The 22,092-nt window shown below is 37.4% G+C and overlaps 1 protein-coding gene across 4 annotated transcripts; it reads right to left on the bottom strand.

Moving 5' to 3' along the window:
• Window positions 1-65: 65 nt before the first annotated feature.
• On the bottom strand, window positions 66-22,063 carry ABHD18 (abhydrolase domain containing 18). Of its 4 annotated transcripts, none has more exons than XM_042828399.1 (14): window positions 21,978-22,063; window positions 18,882-19,013; window positions 18,069-18,177; window positions 14,713-14,797; window positions 13,649-13,749; window positions 11,796-11,874; window positions 11,631-11,715; window positions 10,922-10,949; window positions 9,088-9,226; window positions 6,949-7,038; window positions 6,171-6,272; window positions 4,941-5,313; window positions 2,862-3,024; window positions 66-1,884 (listed from the first exon to the last, which is right to left on the bottom strand). In XM_042828399.1, the coding sequence occupies exons 3-14, from the start codon at window positions 18,158-18,160 to the stop codon at window positions 1,833-1,835; spliced, it is 1,389 nt and encodes a 462-aa protein (XP_042684333.1). In that variant the 5' UTR covers window positions 18,161-18,177; window positions 18,882-19,013; window positions 21,978-22,063; the 3' UTR covers window positions 66-1,832. The 4 variants fall into 4 exon arrangements, with proteins under 4 accessions (XP_042684333.1, XP_042684334.1, XP_042684335.1 ...); XM_042828400.1 differs by lacking the exon at window positions 21,978-22,063 and adding an exon at window positions 21,652-21,772; XM_042828401.1 differs by lacking the exon at window positions 11,631-11,715 and having other exon boundaries at window positions 10,922-10,983.
• Window positions 22,064-22,092: the final 29 nt, after the last annotated feature.

Here is a 22,092-nt window from a genome sequence, read left to right as displayed (position 1 = left end):
TCTTGTAAAACATCCTTAGTTGACTGGTGATTTAGTTATCAAGGTAAAACCCATAAAACTTTCAGTTTAGTATTCAAGTATTTAATTTTAAAATTCAGAGCTTACATATTTCATTCCCAATCTTCCAAAATTCAGTATTTTAAGAATTTGAAACATGCTAGTCACTTTACACCCGCTTCCAGTACAGATAAAAAAACAACAATGCCTAACAGAAATGATGATAAAAACACCTGAAACAATTTAACTTCCAACAGAATATCACTTCTTGTGAATTTTCAGTACATTTTGATGTTAACTGTCTTTGGTTTTCACAAATTGCTGCATTCGGTTTTATCTCAGTTTATCTGACCAGCAATACTAGCAGTTATCAGTTCTGTCTGCCAGACTGAAATTCAAGATAATACACTGGAACAAACAGAGCTTTGATTGCTTCATGCACTATTAAAAACCATTATGGTAACCATGGAAATCAATAAGGCGTATGATTTGAAAGATATGTAAGTCACGTATCTCAAGAAATACCTGGATTTTTCTGTTAGTTTCTGTGTAACATCAGCCATTACAGTACTAAAATTAATATTGAAGCGCTTTGGCTTTCAACTTCCCTGCAAACTTGCTTTAAAAGAACGATGCAGGACATTACCACTATATAGGATATGGACAGCTACCACACACGGCTGATTCATGATGACCTTTAATTTCACTTTAATTTGTTGGCATTTTTGATCCCAAAAGAAGCAGCAACAGATGGGATTTACTTAAATGTGTTCCTAACCCTACCTTTTTCTTTTTTAAAGGTCGGTTAAAAAAACTTCCAAAAAACAAGAAGTTCATGTGACTGTTTTGATAACCCTTAGTCTCACATAAGTTCTTAACAATTACAATGTGTTTTTGCATATCAGCACTGAATGCTTTTTAAAAAGGACCCCTGCTTTCAAGGAGATGTTTATAGCACCATATAATCTGCTGTTGGTTTATCTGCTTAGAATCAGACTCTTTCTGCCACTGTTTATCAATAAAAGTTATTACATTATTATTCCCTTTAGCAATTTTTTTTTACAAAATCTACTAGAAAAATCTTCATTATCCAATTGAAGGTATGTAAAAAATGAATTACTGGACACTCCATTTAGAGTTATTCCAGTTCTGTAAAAACAATGAATAGCTACATGAGTCTTCCGGAATGGCACCATTTAATTATAAACAGCAGAAAAATCTAATGGATGCATTGAATTAAAATGTCTCCCTCACCCTTCATTCAGGTTTTGAAAGCTTTTCGTAAGATTTAATTCTGCCTCATCCACTGTAGTTCATTTTCAATTGATAATAAGAGAAAATCAGTGACAAACACAAGAGGCAGAGTGCTGGCCAAGCCATTTCAAAATGCAGTAGGAATAGCAAGTGTCAGGGAAGCAAGAGGAAAACATGGTAGCTGGAACAAACTGTAAATACACTAAACATAAGACAGCATCTTAGCCCTACAGCAAATTTTATGTTCTATCAATATTTAAATCGGTCTGTTTTCAACATATACACAAATAAGAATTTACTCAGGCTTTATACATAACACAATAAAGTAAGAAATACATGAACCATTCATGCACTAACAAATGCTACCATTGCTCTTCACAAGTAAAGCTGAAGCGTGTCAGAATGGCACTTGGTTGAAAGAAAAGTAATACTGGGACTTGATCATTTTTTGTATTCGTTATCCACAACATTCAAATTAACTGACCATCAACTACTTAACATTGCAAGAGGCTTGTTTTCCAAAGATGAGTTCCAATAACGGGAAATAAAATGAGATCAGTTTGAATCCATGACGAAAATTGTTAAACAGCATATTTCTGAAGAAAGCGGTCAAATGCATCATAAATTGCTTGCCTAAAGCAGGAAGAAACAAGTTAATTGTAGATCACTTGTATAATTTAGGAAACAATAGACAAAACTGCTGATTTGCATTTATTTCAAAATTAAGCATATCACCACAACTTGAAAATAGCATTCAGTAAAAATATGGCATTTTTTCCTTCATTTATATCTCACTTCAATCTAGTAATATGTTTCACAAGTTAACCAGACTACTTACCCACCTTTCACAGGAATGCAAGTTTTAATTGATGAGGATTTTTATATTCAAACATGTCAGGAAGTACGTCAGACATACAACATAAATTATTTTTGAGGGTGATGGTTTAAAACAGCAGTAAGCTGGGAGTTCACATATGTTGACCTGGCATTCTGCTATTCCTTTCTGATGTTGCCTAGACTTCCTAAATGGGCCTAAATGGGATGTATACTCAGTTGCTAATTTCTTACATTTTGAAATTAACACCACAAGTATTTACCTTTTCAAAACTAAGGAACTGCAGGTTTATAAATGCATTTTTATAACTGATTTATGTAACTGACTCTAAAAAGTCGACGCCTAGTACAATTAAGGCAAGACTTTGTGCACGTACCACTCATCTGCAATCAAGCTTATGTCTTAATTCTTCAACTATTTACTCACAGAAGATAACACTTGCAAAAAGGCAACAGCTGTGTAACACAACGTAAGAGGTCACTGCTCAGAAAGTACTTTCTGGTGTCCAGGAAACAAATGAAGAACTATAGGAAAGCAAGAGCAATAATGATGATCCTATTGTCAAAGGCTTAGTGAATGATTTGAGATATATTACACATCATCCTCACTCACAGAACAGAATTGTGACATTCTCTAGGATCCCATCATTTGATCTCACAAGCAGTATTTGGTATTTGTTGCTTTAATTATAGACTCGTTTGTTAGAAGTAAAGCGATATCTCAAAAGTATGGTTTTAAGTTCTGTATTATTTTTATGATTCCCTATCTACCTTACCTAAAGAGTCCTTGTTTGAAGAGGTAGGCACTGACATGACCTCCATTCAGATACCTGATTTCACATCCGGGCCAGATTTCTTGCAGACTGCGCACTCCAGTTCGAGGAATATACGCATCCTCCTTAGCTTGCACAACTATGATTAAACTGGGGTCAACTGGAACTAAAGAAAAACAACTCAAAATTGAATTAATCTAAGATTAGAAAATGACAGAAATACTTTAGCTGAAGATTTCTGCTTCAATATGCTCCCAATTACTAAAAAAATACCAGTAACCTTTAGTCAAATTATATTTTTAATGTCTCCAGCAATTTTTGATGCTACAGTAGAAGAAAATTGTCTTTCTCCTTAAAGACAAGACTCTATAGCATGCAGGTCAGTTCTAAGAGAGCTACCCCCCTTGCCCAGGGAAAATAACTAGAAGATATCTGGAATTCAATAGAGTAGAAGCTTTGTATTATTTTTCCCTCAAAGAGGGGAAAAAACTAAAACAAAACAAAACAAAAAAAACTTTCAGTATTAGAAGTCAGACAGCAAGTGCAGCATGTTTTTTTTCCTGTTTCCTACTTTTTTTTTTCTTTTGTTTGTAGCATGAAGATCCTAACATATTGTTGTACAGACTTACTACTTATCACCACAATTGCACCAATCTGATTATCAATTGGAATAATACTAACAGGTTGTTTAGAAAATTAACACAGAAGTAGAGCACAGACCACCACTCTCTTCAGAAAAATACATGTGGTATGGCAGATAGGGACAAACTAAGGCATTTGCAAGGGGAGGGTCACAAAAAACTTTAGACCCTTTCCTTTCATATATAGTAAATGATGTATAGAAGGTACACAGTGTTAAGGTAGATCCCATCTTTTCCTTCCATTTTCCATGAAATCCGAACATTAGGTGGATTTTCAGATCTCCTCTACAGATATATGTCAAGCATACCCTGGCAAGGGATGCAGTATCTCCCAGAGCATCAACTGGGACAAAGGACTACATCACCTTAACAAGCTCACTGAGATCACACATCCTCTTAAATTTCAAGAAAGGTCAGTACTTTAGCTAAGTGATACCTGGATAAGTGATTAGATATAAAAGAACATCTGCAATTAGAATAAAACTTTAATTTTCTTTTTTTTTTTTTTTCTTTTTAACATATCTATTTTAAGTATAAATATTTGATTTTAAAAAATATTATTATTATTATTTTAACTATTTACATTTGGCAGAGGGGCAATGAATGCCAGAATTACAAAACTGAGGTGAAACCTGTCAGAAATTGAAGCACTTTCTGATACATGTTTGAGTACTTGGTATATGCACAGTAGAACCATTCTGTCTTCACAGACTGTCTACAAAAGCCATTCCAAATCTTCATCTCAACTGAACTCCCTCAACCAGTACTAGGAAGAAATCACTTGTTTGCACTGCCTGCAAGCAGACCATTAAAAGTGATTTTTTCTAGATACCAAATTCGGCTTCATCAGATTTAAGACTTACTGGGCTACAATTCCCTCTATATGCTGTACTTGTCTTGGGAAATGCTATATTCAAACTGCATCATCCCAGAAGGACCAGGGTTTATTCCTTACGGGTCTCATTTGTCTTCAGGTATCATTCAAGTTTAGCTTTCATCTATGTAGGCTACTTTCTGACTGAAGTCAATACTAGGTTTCTGCCCAATTCGATTTAATTTAATCTGCATGAAAAAACCTTACTAGCAGGACACAGCAGATGAATTAGATCTAGATATTAGTCATATCACATAAACACTTTGCTCTTTTAAATAATATGAATGAGCACTATGTCATATCTGAAAATAGCCACAGCACGGCACAGAAAAAAAGGTGCAGATACAGAAAGGCACATTTTCAACTGACTTGATCATCATTTGGTCTTTAAGAAACAAACCAATCACCAGGAAATTGAGTGTTAAATAGATTTTACAGAACAAGACTCAGAATGCTTTCATACTCCATCTAAGTGACAGAAGGCTTGCCCAATCAGAGAATACCTTTCCTTGCATAGTATTCTAATTTAGTTTTCCCAACTCCATATTGAAACAAATAAATACATACCTGAGAAGTTAGCTACATGAGTACATTCATCCATTACTCCTTTCATGAACCTTAATGATTCTCTCTGTAAAGTGTCACTCTTCGTTCTATTATTTATCCTGTGTCCCTGTTGTATGGTTAAGTTTTTATTGCTGCTGGTTGAAAACGTTTGATTCATGCACTGAATTTTAGGAGCATCTTGCATTAGAAGTCTTTCTGATGAGGCACTTAGAGGACTTCTACTTGTGGTAAAGCTGTGGACAGCTTCTTTAGACTCAGTCTTCTTTGATGAATCAAAGCTGAACATTCTGGAAGCCACATCTATGTCCTCCAGACGATCCACATTGTCAGGAAAGTTTTTAACAAAATCTTGTCCCATTTTGAAAGAATCTGTCTAAACAAAGACAAGTCATTTATTAAGGGACTCGTTTACCTCAGCTAGTTCATGTTAGTCTTCAAATCAACACAATAACAATATTCAGTAAAAAGGAGGCAAAGAGAACTGCTGGCAGTACTTGCTATTTTCAGTCTACATGTCACACAGTGAATTAAATCCCAATTGCCATGGCCTTTTGATATTTTAATTCTACATTTGTCAGCTCAAGGAAGTACCTACAGCAATACACAAGAATAACGTTTGTCTCTTTTAAATTCTGCATTAAACTCTGAATTCATGACTACAGTTTGGCAAGCTTACAATTCTGAGCAAATAAATCATAAAACCTATGCTTTTCTCAGGTTTGTGTCTCTCAAAACAGTAGTACTGTCTTTTTAAAAAAGTAGCCAGAAGTAAACAGTGGTTTTTGTTTTTGTTTTTTTAAACAGAAAAAGGAAAATAGGCAATAGCAAGAAATATATTTGACCAGATTTGATGTTTGATTTTAAAAAAATCTGAAAAATCTACAAATTTACCTCCTCCAAATAATAGGATGTCATAAGCTGAACTTCCTGTAATGTGTCTCTCTTTCTTTCTTTTTTTCCTCTGCTTAGTCTATTCAAATTGAGTATTTGGAAGCAATTCCAAATTCAAAGGACAAAAATTCATCACTAGATGTGTCAGACTAACAGCTTTCCAGACTACAAAGCCATTTACTGGGATGAATTACCTGTATTTTCCATGTTTTGACTGAATACATTTACCACTATGGATTGCATTAACTCTGTAGTAAGTGCTACACTTAACAGGTATTATTAACTAAAATATTAGGCACATGTAAACATTTGCAAATAGTGAAAATAAACTATACTTACTCCACAGTATTCAAGCATTTGAATGATTTCTTCTTCGTAAACAGTTTGTGTATAATATTGTTTCTCAAGCTCTCTCCAGTTCACTGCCTTACTCAGCACACCCTGAAGTTATAAACACAAGAGTCTAGTACACAAGCAAAAGCCAAAGACTGTTCTAAAATAATGACATGCAAAGAAAATTGATTTGTTCCTGGGATTTGATTTTTCCAGTGAAGTTCTGGCTTAAGTTTCCAGACAACCCTTAGAATTACTGGAAGCTTTTAAGCATGCATCATAAGCAAACACACAGGACATACAACCTGTATACAATACAGCAAACACACACGGAAATACATTTCTCCTCAAAGAAATAAAAATAATAAAACACATATTTAGACTGAACTAAACCAGAGAGGACTATGAATGTCAGTCTATTAAATCACTTACCCGGTAGAAGTAGCAAAAACAGTGACTACATTATCATCCAGCTATTTAAGCCAGGCTTTGACCAGAAAAAGTTTTCAGTTTCCTTCCTCACCCTTCCACATTCAGAAAAGGACTGCAATCACTGTGCCACATATCAGCCCTTTCCCTTCATTTAGGACATGACCCAGTGAAGTAGCTCAAAGCTGTCTTCGCATCACTTGGTGTATCTTAAGCTTTTTGCCACTAGTTATTAATAAAGGCCAGAAGGCAATGAAATGCCTAACAACAAAGGCAAATGTAGCCAACCCAAACATTTTACCTCGTGTATCTGATCACATTTCACTATATTAATATAAAAATATTGGGCAATTACCGTAGTGAAGACTGCAGAAGCTGTTGACCACGAAAGACATGGAATCAATGGCAATGGTTTAGGCCAATTTGTCACTGCCAGGGAAGCCATCTAGAATTAAACACAGTTATTATATATTTTAATCCTAAATTCATAATATTTTTGAAGGTATTTTAAGAACTGTCTCACCTCCAATTTATTTGTTTATAGAGCATAAAATAAGTACCACCAAAGCGCTTAAGGACTGGGGCAATTGGATATCCTTCCACATCTTTGGAATTCAGAAGGTTCAGTCTGCTCTTCAGTGATTTCCCCAGTAACAAATATTGCTGTGGACAGGATTAATTTCACACATGAACAATTTGTAACCACAAGAATTCTGGATGGGGTATTTGTTCTTACAGTTATTTCAAACAATGACAAACTTTACGCAGCCTTGTCATCAGGCTCTCGCAAGCTTATTTCAAGGCAAAACTAAAGCAATCTATACGAAGAACTATTTAAAGTTTCACACTTTTGAATTTATATTCTAGAAACAAAACATAGACGAGAAGTAATTCAGTATGTTAATGGGACTGTTTTCCTGTCCTTCAAAATCTAAATTATTGTTTTTAAATCAGGACATGTTTTGGTAACTATTCTGATCATGTCAGAAATATTGGAGAAAAGCTCAACATACTAAGCAATGTAAAATCCCTCCTACAAAATATCCCATGTTTGTCCTAGACATTCTAGTAAGTAGACTTATACAACTTACATAATTTTATTCAAATTATTTTTAATAATAAAAAGGGACAGAAGCATCACATACATATGCTACAATAGTCAGAAAGCCAGATGTCTTTGTCCTTAGTTCCAGCTCTCTCCATCATTAGAACTGAATTAGTGCTATTTCCTTTCAGTTACAAAATGCATTCTAAAGACTGTTTCAGATTTGTTAGAACGAGTCAAAAATGTATGCTTCTGGACTAATGAAAAATATTCCAAGCTTACTTTCTCTGATCTTGCCTCTTGCTATCCTCATGCTGCATATGACAACTGGTATGGGATACAGCACTCTGTCATTCCTACAGTATTCACCTAGAAGCCTAAGTAGTAGCCTGCTGCTAACAGAGGACACATCCGTTTAATAATGACAATCCAGCTTATAAATAAGACAGGGGAGATACGTCTAACACAGAAGTTGTCTCATCAGGATGATATTTATGTGAACGTAAGGTATTTTAAACATGCATGACATTTAGAGTTGTAAAATTGTGCTTTGGAGGAAAATTATTTTTCTTTCAGTAGACACTATCATTGAAATTATCTATTAGTTCTTGACAAGAAATAAACTGAAAAGAATCATCAAAATGGAGGTACGTTGTTTTAATTGGCTTTCTATACATGTATTTCAGAGCAACATGCATCTGTGGAGACAAGAGTAATACTGTGCATTAGGATTTCAAGCATCTTACTGTGAATACACAGCTGTTTGAGTTGGAACATGCACAGTCACATAAAAAATGTTACCCACCACACTCCAGAAATCCTCACTAATACATATCAAAGATGAGGAAAAACATTGAGAACAGACCCAACACCAGAAGTCACGAAAGTTATGGTAGTTACGGTACCTCTGTAGAGAGAATGCATTTCACCCAATGCATTCAAAAACAACTTTGAGAAGAATGGAGGAAAGGAAGTTAAACAAGCAATTGATCAATATGGATCTTCTTTCAAAAAAGATTTTTTTTCCCCATTGGGATAAAAAACAACTACATGAGAAGATATTCATACGAAGCCTCAGAGGAGATGGCTGACCAAGGTTGCTATGATTTGTCAGTATTTACCAAAGATTATACTAATTCAGGACTACTGAGCATGAGAATTGCTGACGATTTTTCTCGTGACTCTTGATATTTATTTTCAAGTCCTTCAGAGAGGAAAGGTTAAAAACAAGTAGAAATGCTCCTTCACACAGGTTAGGAAAGGTTATTCATAGAAAGCCCACAGGATGCATTCTGTAAAAACAGTTTATGTGCCAAAAGCCCTCAGCTCAGATCCCTGAGGCGCGAGGATAATTCGCTCATGAAACAAATAAAACAAATTATTCCCATGTGCTAAAAGATCAAATGAGAAGTGAAAAAAAAGTACTAAACAGGAAATATGAAAGCTTACATGTCCTCCCATGGATATTCCAGTCATCCCTAGCGGTCCATAGCCTTCTCTCTCTAGCCAGTGCAAAAGAGCTGCCGATTCTAGAACAAGAGCTCCTCCCATCACAAACAGGTCCGAGACATTTTTTAAACATGACCGTCTTTTCTCCCCAGAAAAGGAAAAGACAGGATTTATTTTCTAAGATTAGATTTTGACATCTGTCATCACTCTATGCATACTTTCATACAAAGCCTCATCACATTCCCAGAGAATTTTGGATCTTAACTCCTGTTGATTCAACATAAGAAGCAAGTCCAGATTCTCTGGCAATTTTTCTAAACAAGGACCAGGATCAGACACCTGCTAAGCTTCTAACATCACTCACCACCTGGTCGTTTAGAAACAAGTATTAGCAACGTTAGAATCTCATTAGCAGTAATCTTCTGTGCTGTCAAGTCATAATGGGTATTTTAGAAATAGAATCAGAGCAGTTCAATCCTACGCATATACTATCTCAAACGCAGAAAAAAAATCCTTTTTTTCCCTTTTCCTCCTCTTATTTACCTGTTTCACAACACTGAAAAATTGCACACAACATTTGAAGAGCAATCAGTATGCCAGCTTTGGAAGAACTCAGCAGTGTTATTGTAAGAATGAAACTGTAAAGTGGGAAATCTGTCACGGTACTGAGAAATTCATGTAGTGTACTCTAAAGCATCAAAACAAAGGAAACAAAAAGGAGAAAGCTATTCAGCTGAACCATCAGAGGAACTCTCAAAAAATGAAAGTATTTTACAGAGCAATTAACATACCTCTAAATAAGGAGAAAGAAATATATTGTGCTAGTCACAGGAGAAATGAATGCAGTTGCTGCAGAGCAGCTAACGTAATTCCTTCTGACAGCTTTGTTATGAAAGATTCATCAATCCTCCATAGCTGCTGTATTTACTAAGCACTGTTACTACTGCGTTAACTAAAAACACTGCTGCTGCTTTGTAAGCTTGTATTGAAGACTGACAGATATTGCTTGGGGTATTTGACTGAGCACTTGCCTTTCAGAGAATCCTTGTCTACTAAGCTGTCAAGCTAGGACAATAGAAAAAGGAGTTAGAAATATCCTCACCAAATTACTTTTCTGCATCAATTACTGAACTACAAGGAAAAACAAAAACAAACCTCGACCTCTTCCAGCACACATACTCTTGTCCCTCTCCTATAATCTTATACCTCTAAATGCGATATATATTTTTAAAAGTGTTTTTCCTGCTTAAAAAAGTAGTTTTTATAACAATCAGCTGGCAATTTTGTGTTTTCTTTTGGTTTTTACCTTAAAAAAATTGGTTCTTATGTCAAAATAAAGTTCTGCACCTGCTTTGAAAATAAACTTAGAAACCATTTCTGGAATTAGAATTTTCTCATTGCGTTCTTTGAACAGGCTAACAAACGAGCAACTCATTATGTCTTACTGTGGTCCTTTCAAAATATCTAGAAAAAGGTAAAGCTGAGATACGAAAATAACAAGATCAACTATCTGAACAAACTCATATTTGACTGAAATAACTGCAGCGTGCAGACAAATACAGTAGCTGATCAGGAAAACAAACTGTTGCTTGCATTCACACTTGTCTCATTCTTACACTGCAATGCCATCTTATGCAAACTTTCACAATCACAGTGATCTCCTAACACAAACAGAAGTAGTCCAACAAAGGCTGATGATTTTATGCTAACAGGATGTTTGGGATTTCATTTTTCTCAACATGCTCACAAAGTTTATATTCATTTGAGCTTCCTGAATGAAAAAAAAAAAAAAAAAAAGTAGTATTTTGACAAGACTGTATTTTGCAATACTTACATTTGATCCTTAGGTTTTCTACAGCCATGTAGAAGTCTCAAGTTAAGGAAAGTAAGAATTGTCTACATAAAAATTGGCAATGAAAATAAAAAATAAATCACATGCATAAATAGCACAGTGATTAATTATAATTTGGAATTTAAATTCCAAATGTTTAACTGGAAGTAAATCACATTAAATACCATTGGATTATGTAATTTATAACATTAGGTTTTACTTCTATCAGCTATGCGGGTATACAGAAAGTATAACCTGAGATTCTATGTAACGAAACGAGGTAACATTGTTCCAAAGGTTGCTGATGAGTTGATGGAAACTCTTATTCCAAAACAGATCTTAAATGCCAAGATAAAATTTCTCATAAGCATTTGAAAAAGGAAAGCAAAGGAAATAACATTCTTTTCTGTCGTTAATACGTCCAGAAGTCATGCAGTATGATGCAGAAAGAACGCGCAGTTTTCCCTCTGCCATGACTACACTAATCAATCACATTAGTAAGCTTGATGATGAATGGGAAAACAGATTAATGCCAGAACTTTGACTCTGACGACCGCACCGAGGAGTTGTAGAAGACGTTTTCAGCAAAATCAGAACGTGGAACAGTAGCATGTTATACTGTGCTCCACCTCGAGTCCCATTCTGTGGGTTCCTACCCTGTGGAGAAAACGCTGAAAACTGCCTCAGAATCCTGTTTTCCACAAAAGGATATAATAGGGATTTTCAAGCAATAGGGAAGCCATACAGGCTTCTTTTATCATTGGACGAGCCATTAACGTGCGCCTCCTCCAGAAGTGCTAAAGGTAAGATGCATAATCATAAGAAGATCAAATCCAATATTTATTTTTCTCACTAATTCATTTCACATTTTACTTACATGATCCCCAGTGCCTGCTAAATGAATGCATACAGGTCTGTGCTTGCTATTCCATCTTCTGGGTGTTATGAACTGAAACCTACGAGAAACAAACATCAAAGTAAGAGTATCTGTTGCTTCATATAAATAAGTTTAAAAAACAAAAACCGACAGACTCTGTGACACACTCAGGCAAACTGTTGATACAGCAATATCATTTTTCATAAACACATCCAGCAAAGAAAGAAATCCAAGAGTATGACAGTATAAATTCCAGAGACCAAAAGAAGTCAAGCAGAAAGATCATGCTCCTAAAACAGACCACTACCTCATCATCACAGTTCAAATTGTGCAGAGCAGAGAAGTGAAACTGCAGATAAAGAGCTGCCTGAACATGAATGCCTAGCTCTCCTAGGCAATATTGCTGTTTTTCTCCTGAGGGCACAACAACTGAAACCGAAGAATAAGGTGAGCAAAACGTTTACATTAAAATGAAATATAAACAGTTCAAAAAACCCACAAACACAAAACAATTTTATACAACATTTAATGCCTTCTGCTGCTACACAGAAGTTAGTTACAGGAAACATATTGGGAGACAAAAGAAACATAATTTCTAAGGCACTAATATTTTCTCCACAAGATGGAGCACAAACCTACAACTGAATTACACTCAGGAAAAAAACAACAAACAAACAACAAAAAAAGCGATGCATGACAATTTTAAGGGAAGTTTCAAAACTCTAACAGTACTACTGCCCAATGCAATAGCATAACATAGCCTCACAGTGCAAAGGAGCACAAGAAAACAGGCAGTACACTAGATTTTCAGTTATGGTACTAATTAGGGATGCTTGAATTTGTATGTTCAGCCTTTAAGATAGTAAACAAAGCTTGGGGAAAAGAAAACAAATGCCATGAAAGTGTTTGCTTTTAGTTTTGACCTAAAAATTACACTCTCCTTTTCTCAACTCCAAAGCAGTTTTAGTGCCAAAATAGCAAAAATGCAATCTAATATCTTGACTATTACAGATCATTAAGCTTTCTGAATGGGTACTTTTTTTTTGCTTGGCGAAGTGTAACAGATTCTCTTGCAGCAATTACATTCACTTATATCTGTACACAGACAGTATATTTTTTTATGGAATTTGAATGGTTCCTTCAAATACAACGTAAGGAGTTTCTTTTATAAAAATAATTTCTCTTGTTCTGTATAAAACAAACAGCTTCTGTCCAAACTCTAGCAACCTTGATTTCCAGCATCATCTTTGTTCGGAAAACAAACACATTCCATAGTCAAGGGCAATATAATTTCTGCACTCAAGAACAAACAAACCAATCCCACAAGACTTCAGAATCAAATCCTGTGACAAGCAGTCAGGTAATCCCAGGTTTTAACTTTTCTCACTGTGGCTTAAGCTTTTCATAAAGAGTTACATCATCCACCCATCCACCCTCAGCTAAGATTAGACTTAGTTTTCCATGTTATTACTAGTAATAACAGAAGCTCTCCTCTAGTCATAGAAAAATTCTCACATAATTACAGCAAAATTTCCATCTCTTGTAATGCTTACTTTTTTTTCTGGCTTCAGAATATAACCAATCAATCTTTCTCAAATATGACTCTATACTTCACAATAAAGCACCCTACCAAAGTATGTTATCCACACAGATTAAACTATCACACAAATAACTTTACTTGAAACTTTAAGGTCAAAACATATTCCACCATGTAGGCTGGAAAAAAAAAGGCAGTTTATTTTGCCGATAATTGGTGTAGCGACATATTGGCTTCATGGTAAAACCACTGATGTATCATTTTCATTTCTCTCCAGCAGTAGCTTCTGAAAGGAAATACACTTGATTTCTCCTACCTGGCTACAAGAGACTCCACAGGCAGGATACCCGGAACATAATGAGCTAAAGGGGAAATGAAGTGCCCCTCAAGGATTTTGCAGTCTGATTGTTCCTCAACCTGCAGAAGGAATGATACATATCTATCAACACAGCCAAATATTTTCATGTTTCCTTATAAATGACCTTGTAAAGAACCAAGGAATAATCTCAAGCTGTGCTGCTCCAGTAGCATATATTTCAATTATATAAACCATGTTTTGAGCGTTTTTTGAGTTTCAGCAATTAAAATCTGATGCTCTCCACTCCCAGTTATTGACTGAGAAAAAAATTTAAATGCATCTGTACAACCACTACTTCAATCTTACAGCTTACTTCAGTTCTATTAATAACAAATATGATCACCCACTCTCCTACCCCTTCTAACCAAGCTTTACTTTTCTGCCATTGCCTCCTAATTCTACTCACAGTGGCTCAAAAATTAATTGTGAAGTTTATTAATTTCACTTTAGTGGTGAAAGCATTTAGCTTGCCACATAAATGATCACAAGTGTATTTATTTGACTTAAGAACTATTGGCTTTTTCTGACCCCTTTATTCACACTACCTCAGTTGAAAAGTCTTCAGGGCAAGGATTGCTTACATCTGCATTTCACTTGAAACCATAGGGCCTCCTTTCTCTAACCAGTCTGGAAATTCACACTACATTTATTTTGCCACTGCAGCATTATTACATCCTTCACAGAAAAATTCTAGTATCCTTTTCTTGATAAGAGCAACAGGGACTACATGTGAAGTTACTTCATGCCACCAGCTAGAAAATCACCGATGAGCAAAAGGAAAGTGAGTATCATCAGGAGTGTATTTATCACCCTATGTGCACACAGTCCCTAAAGCAAGTTCCCAATTGACAGTCCCAGAGGCAGAACATCCTGTAATAACATCAGGAAAATACAGATTCACATATATCAAAATTCAAACTTCTACTCGTTAAAATCAACCTGGAAAGGACTAAATTTATTTCACATTTTTGTACCATTAGGCAAATAAATTTAGTTTAACTGTATCCTTTGCATTTACATACCTTGTCAATAAAGACTGGGTAATCTCTTGAAACCAGTGTCTGGCATTTTTCCCTGTTTCCAATAATCTTTCTGAATTCAAATATTCTGTTGAACACAAACAAGTAAAGAAAAGATTCAATTTTTAGTCTATTTAAAATATTAAATCTATAAAAATATCAAACATTTACAGATCAGTCAGACTATGATGGCACAGGTCTGCAAGAACATTTTTAAGTTAAAAAGAAGGGGAAAAAAAGTCCACATATTGCTAGAGCTTACACAGCTTTTAAATAGTATTTTAAGCCTGATACCTAAAAAACTACTGCCATTTTTCAGAGCAAAATGAAGACATCGGAACCCCGTACTCTTACATACCCTTGAAGACATACTGGGGAGATATGGACAGAAGGGGGAAAAGGTAAAACCACCAATGTCAAAGTGTCAGTGGCTCAAGGTATAACTGCCACAAGCCATATTCAGTGAATTTCACAAATGACAGAAATTGGAGTGTAAGGCTGATAGCCGGATACCTTTCAAAGCCACCTGGATAAGCTGGAAGAACAAGTCAGCAAACACCCTAAAGCTCAACACAATCCAACTGCCAAGTCTTGCACCTAGACCTGTGCAACAATATAAGCCAGGTACCACCTCTGCAGGAAAGGGCATAGAGCTTCTGGCAGTCAGCAAACTGAACATGAGTTTGCAGCATGGCCTTGCAGCTCTGCAGACCATTGGTATTGCCTCAGCATTCAGCAAAAAGGCAGGCAGAAAGTCAAAGGAAGAGACCACCCTCTACTCAACACTCATAAAATGACATCTGGAATACTCGGCCCAGTTCTGGGACCACTGTCCTTAAGACATGCTGACATATTCCACAGTTGAGAGGAGTGCTGCTAGAATAACTGGAACACATCATGTATGAAAAAAAGAATGAAGAAACCAAGTACACACGGCCTGGGGAAGGGAAGGCTTAGGGGCAAACCCAGCTGCTTCCTCCTGCTACTTAAATGGGCTACAAAGTATTGCAGAAGATGAAACAAAACTTAGCACTGTGGTAGAAGGTGAAAGGGCGAAACACAGCAGAGTCCTAGTGGAGCTAGGAGTCACTAGTTCTTACGTCTCTAAACACATGCAAATATATCACCTGATAGAACTAAAACAGCAGATTTGGATGGCCAGTACAGAAGAATGGTACAACAGGAACAACCCATTCACCTTCCTAAAAGCAAAGAAAGCCACCATACAAAGCAGTTTATCACCACACCAAAATTGCTGTCCTGTATACCCTGCTTTTCTTACACAGAACATAGCACTAAATATTTCTAAGAGTAAGAGTATAGATATGAGACATGAGTATGGAGGATGAACTAAATGCAAAGATGTTTTGCTTGACACTAATTCTTACAAAAATACATGTACATATTTTCTCTGTAGCCTGGAGAATACTAAACCTATTGAAAGGAAAACCTTTTACATGTTGAGGAATTTCAACCCTTGTTAATGAGCTGAGGATAAAGAACTAGGATACAGGTCATCACATCGATGGTGTGCTCAGCAAATCATCGGATTACATCCAAGTCAAGATAGCCAGTGACATCAGTCAATCTCAGTTAACGCTAAGAAATCTCATAAATTGTTCTAATCGATTTTCATAGTGAAAACAAACAAACACTATCACTATTCCCAGCATGATCAGCATGCTAGGGAGTGTACTCTCTCCTCCCACTGGTGTGAAGGGGCAGTGTTCTCTCTTTCTTCATCTGGGTGAAGACAAGCTGCCAGGGAACAGCTTGTCTATCCACCCAGGGGTAGCACGAAGAAAAAGATCTTCCTCTTTTCAGATCAGCAGGCCAGCGAGTCTGTCCCATGTACTGCTTACAGCTTTGGATTTCATGCCATTCCTCCAGCTCATGAAAAGGAGGAGCTGTAGCTGATACCATCATTTCTGTTTGACACGAGTGGTTACCCTTGCAGACCCCTTACAGCTAACAGCAGAATTAGTCAGAAGTTACCCCACACATTAAGTGGGGAGAAAAGATGGGGAGCAGGGTCAGTGAAACATAGTTGAGTCCTCCAACCTAAAAGTTTTCATGGAAGGGGTTTGATACACATCCCATTTCAGCCAAACACGCACAACATAAAATACAGAAATGCTGCAGTCACAACCAAGTGAACTACACATTTTTGCTTATTCTAACAGAACTGCATTAATGTTTTAAAAATTCAACAATTTTGTTCTGCTATTGAGATAAATCAACTAAGGAATGACATTGAAAAAACAAACTGCCTGCATGACTCCATCACTATCCACAGCAAACAAAGCTTTTGTTACAAGTTTCCTTCCTTGATTTTCAAACACATACAAATTAGCTTATGCAGTAGAGATTTATCATTTCCTATTTGGGTACTACATGACACAGAATATATTCATTCACTTAAAGGTTAAAACAAAAATAACAATTAAAATATGCAAGTGTTTAATTTTCAAGTGTTACTCACAATTTGAAAAAAAAAAACACAAATATTTAAAAATTCATTGGTAATTCTCTTATTTTAAAGACACCAAAAAAGAATCACAGCATCATAGGGGTTGGAAGGGACCTCTGGAGATCATCAAGTCCAACTCTCTGCTAAAGCAGGTTCTCTACAGTAGGTCACACATAAAAGCTTCCAGACAGGTCTTGAATATCTCCAAAGAAGGAGATCACAACCATTCTAGGCAGCCTGATCCAGTGCTCTGTCACTCTCAAAAAAAACCCCAACAAAACAGCTTTTTTCTCATACTGAGATGGAACTCCCTGTGTTCCAAATCACCCCACTGCCCCTTGCCCCTCGCTAGGCACCACCTAAAAGTGCCCAGCCTCATGCTCTGGACAATTGCCCTTCAGATACTTCTAACCGCTGGTAAGATCTCCTCTTAGAAATGAGCTCACTGCTTTGGGGATGAGAGACATTTCTGAATACACCTTACCCTTCTAAAATGCATTTTTATTCAGCCATTACAGAAAGTTAGCGAGATCATCTCCATGTTAAACAGAACAGTTCCTCTGGAAAGAATTAGCTAGTTTTCTTCCTGGTCAAGACTTTTGAGAGCCACTACTTAAAATGGGTTGGTTGATATTCCAAAGTGAAAAATGCGATTGGACACACACATTCTCTCAAGAAAATCCTCTTTAAACAGAAAAACATTTCAGAGATCCCTTTAAGACTTCTACATTCAGTTACTCCCTCAGTATGGAAATACACGATATCCTGACCATAACAAACTTCAGCATAACTTTTCAAAAAAGCACACAGAAGAGCACCGGTATTTTGTTTTGTTTCCTTTTAATATCAAGGACAGATTGTGCTATTATTATTTTTTTAAACAAGTCACCTCTTCAGATCCTCTGGCTTTCCCCATCCTCTGATGAAGAGTTTAGTGAGGAGAAGCTTTCTGTACAAGACATCTAATTTACTTACACCCATTAGCAGCAAACTGACATCTAGAAAAAAGAACAGGTAAAAACAAGGCAGTTAAAGGGGTTAACTTGAGGGGCAAGTTCATTGCTTATTAGTCTAAGTTGGTTCTTATTCTGGCACCTGTTTCAATGAAAAGCCATACCAATTTATTACAAGGAAGTTAACCTTGATACTCAGGTCAATTCTGTGCCTTTTAAACAAAGCATAAAGGCAGTTAACACAAATTCTGCCTTTGCTTTAAAAAAAAAAAAAAAAAAAAGTGGAATGTAGCAGTAGGAACTTGACACACCTAAGAAACCAGAAAGTTATCACATTATCAATGAAAAGATTACAGAAGAAGCACATGAGGTCACAGTATTACATCTCCAGCCTGTTCTAAGCGTATTTTACTTAGACCAATAAGAAGAAAAGCATTGATATCTGCCCTCTGTCAATATAGCAATAAAGGTAAATATTTTTCAATCCAAATTTCCATCAGTGCGTCTCAGAATGGAAACCTCTTCTTTTAACCCTTCCTTTCCAATTTTCCCCAACTCATTTCTTATGATTTTGAAAACAAAGCTCTCACTACCTTCAGAGAACAAAAGAATTGAAAAAAAACAAAACACACCATCAGAATCCTTTCACCAGCATCATTTTTTTTACGCAGAGAATGCATTAGCTCAAATACAACTAAAGCCAACAAGGCTTTAGGCCAACTCTGTCTTACTTTCAAAGCAATACTTACTGAAGAGAGCTTGAAGTCACTACCGTGCTCTTCCAATAAGGAAGGAAAACAAACAAACAAGAACAATCTGGTTTCTTGATCGGCAGGATACGGGTTATTCAATGAAAATGAGGTCCAGAGTCTGCCCTACACCTAAGACAACAAAAAAATATAATAATAAAAGACTTGGTTAATAAGTTGCCTTCACCTACCCTACCCTGTAATTAGATGCCTCTATAGTAAAAGGCCTGAATAACTTCACAACACCCCCCAAAAATGTGATTTCGTTCATGCTTCTCATGCTGATTCCAATTAAATTTATTCGACTGCATTTTAAAATGGTCATTCTGAACTTGTCTGAATGTAATGAGTTCAAAATGTTGTTAGATTAATACATTCCTTTGCTCTCCTAAAAACAAATAATCAATACTTAATACATCATTAAGACTCAAGATACCAAAAAAATAAGCAAAAAAAAAACCTTTAATGCTTATCAAAAGTTAATAACAAAATTGAATAGGCTAGAGCTAAAACAAGCAACCCATAAAGTCATATTCTGTCATTATATGACAGAAATAAAAACATACTATCACCAGAAACTTTTATTTTAACACTGCAGAAAGCATTAGGTGTTACTCTACCAGCGTATCTCAAATAGCTGATTCATATCTGCCTGCTCTAGAAGAATAAATTACTTTGGTACTGAAATACACGCATGAGAAACTCCCGAACAAGGGAATATTAAGTCATGCAATATAAGCTACGAACCAACATAAATAACATAAATACAACAACACAAGCACTGGTAGCTGGTATCAACCTCAAGTCATGTATTTTGGTGTCAAAACAGGTAGGTAGGGAAAGACAGAGAAGAATCTTCCACCATAGACACGCTACCAAAACCAAGCTTTTTACAAAGAGATCTGTGTACAGCTATCTTCTTCTCAACTGAAAGAAACCACTGAAAATTGGTTCTTAAAAGTCTAGCCACCTTTTGATCGTAATGAAGTAATGAAGACCTTGCCCAGTCTTCCTGCTCTTTTTCACACAGTATTTCCTGGTACCAGAAAACCAAAGGAAAACTAGCACCCCACAACCTTGTGTATGCTTCTCAGAAAAAAAAGTTTCCGCTCACGGTCTTCAATTCAAGCTTTCCTGAGAAAAGATCCCAAAGACCACCATCTCGCTCCTGGCAGAATCTGCCAAAGCACAGCAAACCTGCTATCAGAAGCACTGCAAGAAACGGGAAGCAGTAGCTCAGCTTTGGAGGTGACCAGCAATATACTGTAATGATATACTAGCAAAGGGGGGTTCGAATTTGACGATCCTTGGGATCTCTTCCAAACCAAGCCATTCTATGATTCTATGGCTATGGAGACAACCACCCCATGTGCTGTAGGGATGTCAGCCTCCACAGGGCACCTCTGCTGCTTGGAGCAGGGAGACAGCTTGGGATGTTCCTGACGCTGGGGGAAATCAGGGGGCAGCTGGCCTGAGAGAGCATTCTGCAGGCTGGGAAGAATGGGCCTGAGTAATACATGCAGAACAATCTGCGAGATGCGCTAACCCTAGAATAGCAGTTACATCACTGCACTGCTCACCAGCAATCGTGAAAGAAGTTTGAATGAATGCTTTGAAGTCTTGCAAAGCAGCCTGGAGATTTTTAAATTCTTTCCATAATAAAAGCCAGGAAAAAATGACGAGGAGGATTTAGCCATGAGTTCAGACGCTGGCATGAGCTCTCTGTTACAATAAAGGAGTGCCAAGGTTCCTAGAAAAATACATTACATTCAAACGGAACATTGGCTGAGATGAATGGGTTGTTTCATTCTTTATTCTACTTCATTGATTAAATGGAGTCACATAAGTAATTCAGGAGATTTCAATAAGAACACTTCAAGACTAAGCTACTACTGGAAAGAGTGCAGAAAACACCGCAAGAACAATTCAAAGGGTGTAAAGAACGCTGTATGGAACTCCTCAGAAATATCACTGAAATACAATAGGAATCCCCTATTTGTTTATGAGAGTAAACAATGGGTGGGACAAAACTTCAGCCACTGCCCATCGATGTCTACAGGGAAAGAGGAATGCAAATACCTCTCCTGTCACAAGTGGCAAATGCTATTGATGTGGCTAAAGATTTATTACTGCAGAGCTTAAGCTCGAAGAAACAACCATAGAATCACAGAATGGTTTGGGCTGGAAGGGACCTTTAAGACCATCTAGTTCCAAACCCCTGCCACAGGCAGGGACACTTCCCATAGACCAGTTTGCTCACAGCCCCATCCAGCCTGGCCTTGAATGCTTCCAGGGAGGGGGCAACAAGATCCCTTTGAAAGTCACTTCAGTTGGAAATCACGACCTGAGGAAGATGCTGCACAGTTCTGCAGGCCAAGAGCCAGCAGCTGTGTTCTGAGCATACAGCCAGTGCACGGCTTACACAGGAAGCTTCACAGAACTGTATTTCGAAACTGAAATACAGAAACAGAGATACAGACACGTTAATAAGCGGCCTGCTAAAATATCCTTTCATTTTAGAACATTATCTCACAAAGAAAGCAACAAGAAATCCTAGATAGACTATCTATAAAACTACAGGCTAGATTCATTTCTGAAAGGCTTACAGGGAGCCCTGAACTTTTCCCGGCGGTGTTACTTCAATAAATAAACAAAATTCTCTCTTCCAACTAAGATCACGCTCCCCCCCAACAGCAGAAAAACGCCTTCAAGAACAATAAACGAAGAATTCCTCACGACGAGTCACAAACGAGCCACACAGAGATCTCACCAGCCTGGAGGCAGAACAGCGCGAGATAAACATAGCGGCCTAAGCCAGGAGGCTCCGCTGCCTGCACCGCTTCGTTCAGCCCACACGCGGGGTCCGACGAAAGGCGGCCCGCAGGCGCCCACCACCACCCGGCGGCTCAAAGTCCACGAGCGGGAGCGGCGCTCGGCGCGGCGAGGAGGCAGCTCGCCCTGAGGCGAGGCGTGGCGAGGAGGCAGCTCGCCCTGAGGTGCGGCGGGGAAGCGCGCACCTCACGGCCTCTCGGACGCCCGCAGCGTGCAAACCGCCAGCTTCCCCATGCTCGTCCCCTACGCGGGAAGGTCACTCACCCGACGGCACGGCGCTCCTGGCGCTCCTCCCGCATCCGTTGGGCACCGCGTGGGGAGGGATGGATCGAGTCGGGGTAGGCGGAGCGCGCAGGCGCCCGGCGGGCACCGGGCGTGA

This window comes from Centrocercus urophasianus, unplaced genomic scaffold, assembly GCF_019232065.1.
Source record: "Centrocercus urophasianus isolate 14NV4802_14NV808 unplaced genomic scaffold, USGS_Curo_1.0 seq_3, whole genome shotgun sequence".
In the NCBI taxonomy this organism is placed as follows: Eukaryota; Metazoa; Chordata; class Aves; order Galliformes; family Phasianidae; genus Centrocercus; species Centrocercus urophasianus.
This window is presented reverse-complemented; position numbering and strand designations above follow the sequence as displayed.

Coding starts and splice junctions, on each gene's coding strand:
- ABHD18 (XM_042828399.1), bottom strand. CDS start 18,160: ATGGGTGTAAGTAAATTAGATGTCTTGTACAGAAAGCTTCTCCTCACT. Junction 14,798..18,068: donor AAGCCAGAGGATCTGAAGAG/GTGACTTGTTTA, acceptor TGTGTTCAACAG/AATATTTGAATTCAGAAAGA. Junction 1,885..2,861: donor TTCAAACAAGGACTCTTTAG/GTAAGGTAGATA, acceptor TTCCTGCTTTAG/GCAAGCAATTTATGATGCAT.